General features: G+C 39.1%; 1 protein-coding gene and 1 long non-coding RNA gene across 2 annotated transcripts; both read right to left on the reverse strand.

The window, feature by feature from the left end:
* Window positions 1-340: 340 nt before the first annotated feature.
* LOC127864191 (uncharacterized) lies at window positions 341-3118 on the reverse strand. Its single transcript, XM_052403898.1, has 2 exons — window positions 2689-3118; window positions 341-664 (listed from the first exon to the last, which is right to left on the reverse strand). The coding sequence occupies exons 1-2, from the start codon at window positions 3107-3109 to the stop codon at window positions 471-473; spliced, it is 615 nt and encodes a 204-aa protein (XP_052259858.1). The 5' UTR covers window positions 3110-3118; the 3' UTR covers window positions 341-470.
* Window positions 3119-3181: 63 nt separating this feature from the next.
* LOC127864222 (uncharacterized) lies at window positions 3182-7138 on the reverse strand. The gene is made up of 3 exons (XR_008041589.1): window positions 7026-7138; window positions 4615-4780; window positions 3182-3281 (listed from the first exon to the last, which is right to left on the reverse strand). It is a non-coding gene; the product is annotated as an uncharacterized LOC127864222 (long non-coding RNA).
* Window positions 7139-8918: the final 1780 nt, after the last annotated feature.

Below are 8918 nucleotides of genomic sequence, written 5' to 3' on the forward strand. Positions count from 1 at the left end.
ATATTCATAATGAATTGCATAACTCACCATTTCCAACAAGTGTTTTGTATCTATTGATTTTTATTTGGGAATCTTTACAAGTGAGCAACCAAAGAGTTTTACTTTATCAAATAATCACAGCTAAAAAAAGGAAGCGTATATGTGCCTTAATGTATGTGGATGGTTGAATTAAAATGGCGGTAATGAAATTATCCCTCTTGAATCTTAACCTGAAAAATCGAGTCATTATTGGTACATGCTATGGTACATATACCAAACGACACAAATTAGCATGATGACATAGTTTCAAAAAGTCCAATTAGCTCATATCTTCATAGTATCTTCAAGGTCGTGAGTGACGTCGACCGCTGGAAACTCCGTTTTAAAGTTTCCCGCGCACTGCGTTATCAGCAGACGCCGCTATCACTGCATGAGCGTTAACAACCTCCATGTAGTTTCTATAGGCCGCGGTTTCGCGTCTAGTGACGTCATCATGCGGGTAGAACTCCAGCCGGTCCGTGCCCACTTGAAGCCCCGACTGTATAGCTTTTGCCATATCCGCTGTAGTACAAATTTTCGACGACCCAGCGGGAGTTGACCCCGGGTCGTGCCGACCGGATATCGAGGGGATCGACTGGATACTTCGTACGGGAACGTCGAGTTAAGTCTGTATTAGGTACTGCACCTGTTTGTGTTTTGATAAGTAGTAGTTGTAGATATAGTAAAAGTAGTAATAGCAGCAAAAGCGTTAAACGCAGTAATAGTAGTATTATAGTTGTACTGATTGTTGTTGTAGAAGCATTCTTTATTTAATTTGCCTAATAATTATTAATATGAGTAATACAAGCAGTACTAGCAGAAGCAACAGTAGTAATTGTAGCACAGAGCGTATATTGTCTCATCTAGAGTCCGTGATTGTAGTTACCTAGTACATATGTGGTTTATTTATAGACATTTTTTATTTACGTAGTACGACGGAAATATTTAATCAAGGTCCGTCTTTGCAATTATAATACATTTTATGATTTGTGGCACTTATGCTCGATTGGTAATTGTCGGCTCGGGTAAGACCTAAATGTACCCCGGGTACGGTAAATATACTAACACGTGCCCGGGAATTCTAACGCTTAATTGAGCTCGATTGGTCATTGTCGGCTCCGGTACTTCTTACATGTACCCCGGGTACTCTAAAGTATACTTACATGTACCCCGGGTACGGTAAATATACTTAATCGCACCTGGTTGATATTAGACTGTACCTGAGTTGTATTCCCGCAAAAAAATCCGATGTCGTAAAACGCGCTACCGATTATCTTAAACAAACTTCTCTAAAAATAAATCTGCATCAACATGCTTTTTGAGTATGAGTTTCGATAATATAGAGGCCATTTTACAGAAAATTGGCATAAATGTGAATATAATTTAATAAAAAAAAATAGCCGACAACGACCGATTTAGCGTCAAATTTCCCAGGTACGTTTAAGTATTTTTAGCGTACCCGGGGTACATGTAAGTATACTTAAGAGTACCCGGGGTACATGTAAGTAGTACCCGAGGCGACAATGACCAAGCGAGCATTAATTGATCGTTGTCTGTTATATTTTTTTTATTAATTATATTCATATTTATGTCAATATTCTGTAAAATAGCCTCTATATTATCGAAACTTCTTCCTTAAAAGCATGTTGAGGATTTTTTTTTTGAGAATTTTGTTTCGAATCCGTAGCGCGTTTTACAACATCGAATTTTGGGCGGGAATAATACTCGGGTACAGTCTAAATTGGCCAATCGAGTGTCAATTATGCTTGATTGGTCATTGTCGGCTCGGGTACTATTTACATGTGCCCCGGGTATCTTAAGTATACTTACCTGTACCCCGGGTACGGTAAATACTTAATCGTACCCGGTTGATATTAGACTGTACCCTTGTTGGATTCCCGCCCAAAATCCGATGTCGTAAAACGCACTACCGATTATTTTAAAGGGGCCGGCCAACAGATTTTTGGGAAACTACGAGGATTGCTTATATAGGTAAAACATACATCCTCATTTATCATGAGCGTTGATGGTCGAGTTGTCTAGGTGGGAGACTTTTTACTCCCGGACTCCAGGGGTCAGGGTTCGAGCCCTGTTGATAATTACTTTTTTCCCCTTTTTTTAAATCGTATTCTTGTTTTACTAGAGATTTTTAGTTTCAATAATTAAATTTATCAATATAAAGCATTTACTGACAAGCTTCAATACATTTATGACATGACAAAATATGTTTGACGGACCCTTTAAACAAACTTATCTTTAAAGAATACTACATCAACATGCTTTTTTGAGTATGAGTTACGATAATATAGAGGTCATTTTACAGACAATTGACATAAATGTGAATATACTTAATAAAAAATAGCCGACAACGGCCGATTATGCGTTAAATATCCCGGATACGTTTTAGTTTATTTATCGTACCCGGGGTACATGTAAGTATACTTAAGAGTACCCGGGTTTCATGTAAGTAGTATACGACAATGACAAATCGAACGTCAGTTATAGTATCAGTAGTTGGTAGATACAACTTAAGTTCGTTGTATTCACTAACATCACACAACTTATAAGGTACAGTTTATAAATAAGTTAAGTTGTTTGCGAAAATAATAAAAAAAAGTCGACATAGAATGTCACAAAATGCGTCGTATAAGTGGAGTCTAACAATTTTACCTCCGAGTTGGACACGTTTTCGTTGTTCCGGAAACTGAAAACTGCGGCGTTCGGCCGACTGGATGGTGTTTGTGTCACTACGCATGTGCAGACTTGGGGCGATCCGGTCAATGTTGTCACTGCGCATGTGCAGACTTGGGGCGATCCGGTCAATGTTGTCACTGCGCATGTGCAGACTTTGGGCGACCCGGTCGATGTTGTCACTGCGCGAGTGCAGACTTGTTGCGATCCGGTTGATGTTGTCACTGCGCATGTGAAGACTTGGGGCGATCCGGTCGATGTTGTCACTGCGCATGTGAAGACTTGGGGCGATGCGGTCGATGTTGTCACTGCGCATGTGCAGACTTGGGGCGATCCGGTCGATGTTGTCACTGCGCATGTGCAGACTTTGGGCGATCCGGTCGATGTTGTCACTGCGCATGTGCAGACTTGGGGCGACCCTGTCGATGTTGTCAATGCGCGAGTGCAGACTTGTTGCGATCCGGTCGATGTTGTCACTGCGCATGTGCAGACTTGGGGCGATCCGGTCGATGTTGTCACTGCGTTTTACATTCGCGTCCGGGCAAGCTTGATCATCCGGCGTTGCAGCGTCACTGAAACCGAGAGGATGGGACCGGCTTAAGGGACATGAAACAGGAAATAAAATACATATGTAACTAAATTGTTAAAGAAAAAAGATCATACGATTTAAAGGGGTGGGCATTCATCAACATGAGGCAAACATATTAAATGGTAACGCGTGGAAAAAAAACGTGCGTATATTACAAATACTTGCTTTAAAAGAGAAAAACAATGCATTCCCTCTTATGAGGCTCGATTGGTCATATTCGGCTCGGATCCTACTTAAATGTACCCCGGCTACGGAAAATAAACTAACACGTACCCGGAAAATTTAGACCAATTGAGAAAATTTATTCCCGCCCAAATTCGATGTCGTAAAACGCTCTACAAAATTCGAAAAAACAACATCTTTTTGAACAAAACCTTTCTAAACATGCTTTTTTGTGTAGGAGTTTCGATAATATTTATGCCATTTCACAGAATATTGACATACATATGAATATTGTTAATTTGACTAAAAATGCCGAGAACAACAAATTTAGCGTTAGAATTCCCCGTTACGTTTCAGTATGTTTTCCGTACCCGGGGTACATTTAAGTATACTTAAGAGTACCCGGGGTGCATTTGAGTAGTAACCGAGCCGACAATGACCAAAGTTAATTAAAAATAAAGTTACGATTAGCTCTTGTACTCAGCTGTCAAACATTTTCGTGCACGTGGAACTCATTTTGTTAAAAATAACGACATCAAGCATGAGTTGATCATTAATTATTATTGAAATTACAAGGCGTCATCGTTTACAGAGGTAACTTTCGTATAATAACGATGGTTTAAGGTAATTAATATTTGATACATTTGACACTCACTTGGGACTGATTTTATTTAAGCATTACAACTATTTTCTTTTGACGATTATTAATAAAATTGTAAATTGTATTTTTTTTAAATTCATTAAATATATTCTTTTCAGAATGTAGTTTAATTGGACTATATAACGGACTATATAACGGTTTAGAATTATTCGGTTGTTTTTTTTTTTTTATGTTAAGCAAATCCAATCCGCTTTAAAGGAAATTTGTGTTAAAAATGAAGTTTCATCTTAACGAAAATCCAGGTAAGGCGGATTTACACGGGGCCTAGAATTCCAAGACCGAGGCATGTTAATTTTCATCGGGGATGGGAAAAAGGGAATTTTGTTTTTGCAGTTATATTTCCTGCCTAGCATCCGATGGATAGAAAAGTGATCTCAACATAGGTCTGGCGATCACCTGATAGCGAACAAACGATACATAAACACCCCATAGAATACCGTGTGAAAGATTTATAGCGAACAGCAAACATTGACTTATGACACGTGATACTTACATCTCTGATCAACAGCGCCCCGTGCCGCGGTCCCGCTATGTGCGTCCGGTTTCTGTGGGCTCTCTCTCTGGGATCGCGGCGCATGGTGGCTGGTGGCGTCATACACGCAGTCCGGGTCCAGCTAAAGGGTACTGGGCCGAAAACCAAGAGCGAGTAACTTTTGGTACTGGAAAGGACTGATTGGCTGCTGAATTGTCAGCTTACTTTCCCAAACATAGTTTTTTTTTAAATAACAAAATCGTGATAACAAAGTAAGGTATATGTGGTGTTATACCGTCGAGTTTGCATAAAAATTGGGAACATGTCAAAATATACAAAACAATGAAATGTATGAACATGGCAGTATTTTATTTATTTACTTGTAGTTGCCTGCACTAAACAGTATAATTTATCTGTAAGTTATTATGTTTAGTTTTATATATCGCTCAATCAATTGCGACAAATCCTACAGACTGACTGATTAAAGTAATCGCAGCGGTTATTTCCTGTTTGCTGCTCGAAAGCTGCTTCGTGCGTGTCGTGTTTTTTTTTAATTGTGAGCGGTTAGAATGCATGTATATTATTTGCAATCAACACCCTATAACGTATGTCATTAAAGTTGTCTAGAGCCGTACTTGCTGTACTTATTGAAACAAAAAATATTTGTCAGAAAATAATAATTGATAAAAATGACGTCATCGCATGTTGTTGTTTTTATAAGAAAGGCAATGTGTTGAACTGAAACATGCTCGGAACCAGTGACATATCTGAATGTGAACATGTCGAGTTTGTCTAAATTACAAGGTATGCACCGATTTCTGAAGGGGAACGGCGAAGCAGGCATACGACTTAATTCAGTGCTTTAATTCAAAAGCTTTGCGCAATCCAGAGATTCTTCATAACACAATTGTAAAATGTGCCCCATCAAAACGAACCAGCAAAATAAATAGAAGCACATTTATTATTAAAATTACGAAATTTCCTTAGGTGTTTAAAAGGTACCTTGGTCATGTCTTATCAAATATTGTACGGACAATTACAGTGACGGCTTAATTGTAAACTCACCGTTACTAGATATCAATCATAAATATTATTTTTAAATAAAGGGATTGTAAACTATTGATAGTAATTTAATAGAATTATTGAAAGAAAAGTTATCAAAGAGGTTAAGACGTGTTCATCAAAAATTGCACCGTAACTTAAGATAAAACCCGCTCGGAAAAAAGGGGCTTTTTGTGCGCGTAAACTCAAGTGTCGTCCAAGATAAGCATGTGCAGTTCGAGCAGGCTAATCTGGGATGACACTCTCTGATTGTATGGCATGTTTTGTTTAAAGGCAGTAAAATAATTAGCGAACATCCAGCGAACTGCACAGGCTAATATGGGATGACACTTTACGCACATGCATTAAGTCCGGTTTTCCCAGGGCTAAAATATGTATCGTATGATGTTCTATAAGACGGGCTGTATTCAATTACCGACCATTTACCTTTGCAGAGATGGAAGATCTGTCAGGCCCGGCGGTAAAGGGCCGACACCGACCGGAAGTGGGCCGGCTGTCCACTTTATCAACTTCCATGGAGGAACCAGACCCGCACTGCGCACGCCCCTTTGAGAATAGAAATGGTGCTTTAGTAAGGTAAGAATGTTAAAGGGGCCTTTTCACAGATTTTTGGCATGTTATGACGTTCGTCATTAAATGCTTTATATTTCTAAATTTATACATTGGATCTAAAAATCTCCAGTAGAAGAAAATAATAAAATTAAAGAAAGAAAAAAGTAACCCCCAACTGGGCTCGCAACACTGATTCCTAGCGTAAAATACTATCGCACAGACAATTCGGCAATCCGCGCTCATCCATTGGGTAGTGAATTTTATACTCTTTTTAAGCAATGTATCACAAAATATAACGACCCGAACAAACTATTCAATTGTTTCACGTTGCAACGCTATATAATTTTCAGGTTTTTAAAACGTCAAACAATGCATATAATGGATATTTTAAAGCATGGTAAATGTTCACTATTAATGTTTCCGCACAAATATCATAACTACAACAAACATTTGCGAATCTGAAGCATTTTTTTTAATTTGTCAATTTACCGAAACGTGTTAAGGCCTCAGTCTAGGATTAATGCATGTGCGTAAAGTGCCATTTCAGATTAGCCTGTGCAGTCCGCAAAGGCTAATAGGGACGACACTCTCCGCATAAATTTAATTTTCATACAGAAGAGAATTCGTTTTAACGATAAAATCCAAAAAAGCGGAAAGTTTAGTCACTGATTAGCTGCGGACTGCATAAGCTTAGATGGGTTCGATTTTTATGCATTAACATAAATATCAGCTTTCCGTCTCCGAGAATGAGGCTCTTCATAATCTTGTTGTGCCCTCCCCTTTCCTCCCGAAATTAGATGTGTATATAAAAATAATACCATGCTAACATCTGTTTTCAGTATAGCTGAACATCATTGCTTTTCTTTTCAATTGTATGCATATTCGTCGATTTGTTTTACATTTGAACAAAAGTTAACTTTGGAATTTCGTTGAAATAACAACTATGTGACGTCAACTGATGACGTCATTATCAAATTGCGAGTCGGGCACACTTCGTTGTTCGGTTACCTGATAAGATTTCAAGTCTGGGTCGAATGCGAGGATGCAGGTGTAACCCCTCGGTAGCGGTTGATGCTTGAAGAGCTGCGCAGACTCGCGCCCAAGGGCGTGCATAGCGTCGGGGTCCGGCATGTCTCTCCCCCGCCCACCAGCCCCTGCCCAAAGTTGTAGACGGTCACGATGCTGCAGTGGACCGGGGTATATGCCAAGCGGTTCGACGCATAATCCCAAGAAACTAGGTTTCTCATGACAACCTAGGTTCTCAGAATGAGAACCTAGGTTCTCATGAGAACCTAGGTTTTCAAACGAGAACTTAAGTTCTCAAAATGAGAACCTTGGTTCTCATGAGAACCTAGGTTCTCATGAGAACCTAAGTTCTATGTGTCTATGAGAACCTAGATTCTCATGAAAAACCTAGTTTCTCATAAGAACCTAGGTTCTCAAGCGTAAACCAAGGTTTTCAGAGAACCTAGGTTCTCATGAGAACCTAGGTTCTATGAGAACCTTGGTTCTCATAATGAGAACCTAGGTTCTCATGAGAACCTAGGTTCTCTGAAAACCTAGGTTCTCAGAGAACCTAGGTTCTCAGAGAACCTATGGTCCCAAATGAAAACCACGGATCTGGCAAGCAGTTCGACGCATAATCCCAAGAAACTAGGTTTTTCATGAGAACTTAGGTTCTCAGAATGAGAACCTGGGTTCTCATGAAAACCTAGGTTTTCAAATGAGAATCTAGGTTCTCATTAAAATCTAGGTTCTCATTTGAAAACTTGGGTTCTTGAAGCCATGTGCAATCTTCAAGCGAGAACCTAGGTTCTCATTCTGAGAACCTAGGTTCTCATGAGAAACCTAGTTTCTTGGGATTATGCGTCGAACCGCTTGCCATAGGGGTACGGAACGCGTACTGGGGACCTGATCTTGGAACGAAAAACATTAACATATTAAAATACAAGCGCACATTGAGTGTTATTATACTGACATTAAACTGATACAATATAACACTGGATATAGTATTTAAGTTGTTAGTAGTTGTTATTAGTACGTAACGCGCATAGGGGACCCGATTTATAAACATAGCAACAGCAGCATGCAAATAAAACAGCAGCAGCAAAAGCAGCAGTAGCAGTAGTAATAGCAAAAGTAGTAGTTGATGTTACTGTTGTTGTTGTTGTGGTAGCAGAAGTAGTAGTAAAAGTAGTAGTAGTAATAGTAGTAGAAGTAGTAATAGTAGTAGTAGTAGTAGTAGTAGTAGTAGTAGTAGTAGTAGTAGTAGTAGTAGTAGTAGTAGTAGTAGTAGTAGTAGTAGTAGTAGTAGTAGAAGTAGTAGTAGTAGTAGTAGTAGTAGAAGAAGAAGTAGTAGTAGTAGTAGTAGTAGTAGTAGTAGTAGTAGTAGTAGTAGTAGTAGTAGTAGTAGTAGTAGTAGTAGTAGTAGTAGTAGTAGTAGTAGTAGTAGTAGAAGTAGTGGTAGTAGTAGTAGTAGTAGTAGTAGTAGTAGTAGTAGTAGTAGAAGTAGTAGTAGTAGTAGTAGTAGTAGTAGTAGTAGTAGTAGTATTAGTAGTAGTAGTAGTAGTAGTAGTAGTAGTAGTAGTAGTAGCAGCAGAAGCAGAAACAGTAGCATTAGCAGTAGCAGTAGCAGAAATAGTAGCATTAGCATTAGAAGTAGCAGTGGCAGAGGTAATAGTGGTGGTGGTGATTGTAGTGGTAACGGCAAC

Source organism: Dreissena polymorpha, chromosome 1 (assembly GCF_020536995.1).
Source record: "Dreissena polymorpha isolate Duluth1 chromosome 1, UMN_Dpol_1.0, whole genome shotgun sequence".
NCBI classification, from domain to species: Eukaryota; Metazoa; Mollusca; class Bivalvia; order Myida; family Dreissenidae; genus Dreissena; species Dreissena polymorpha.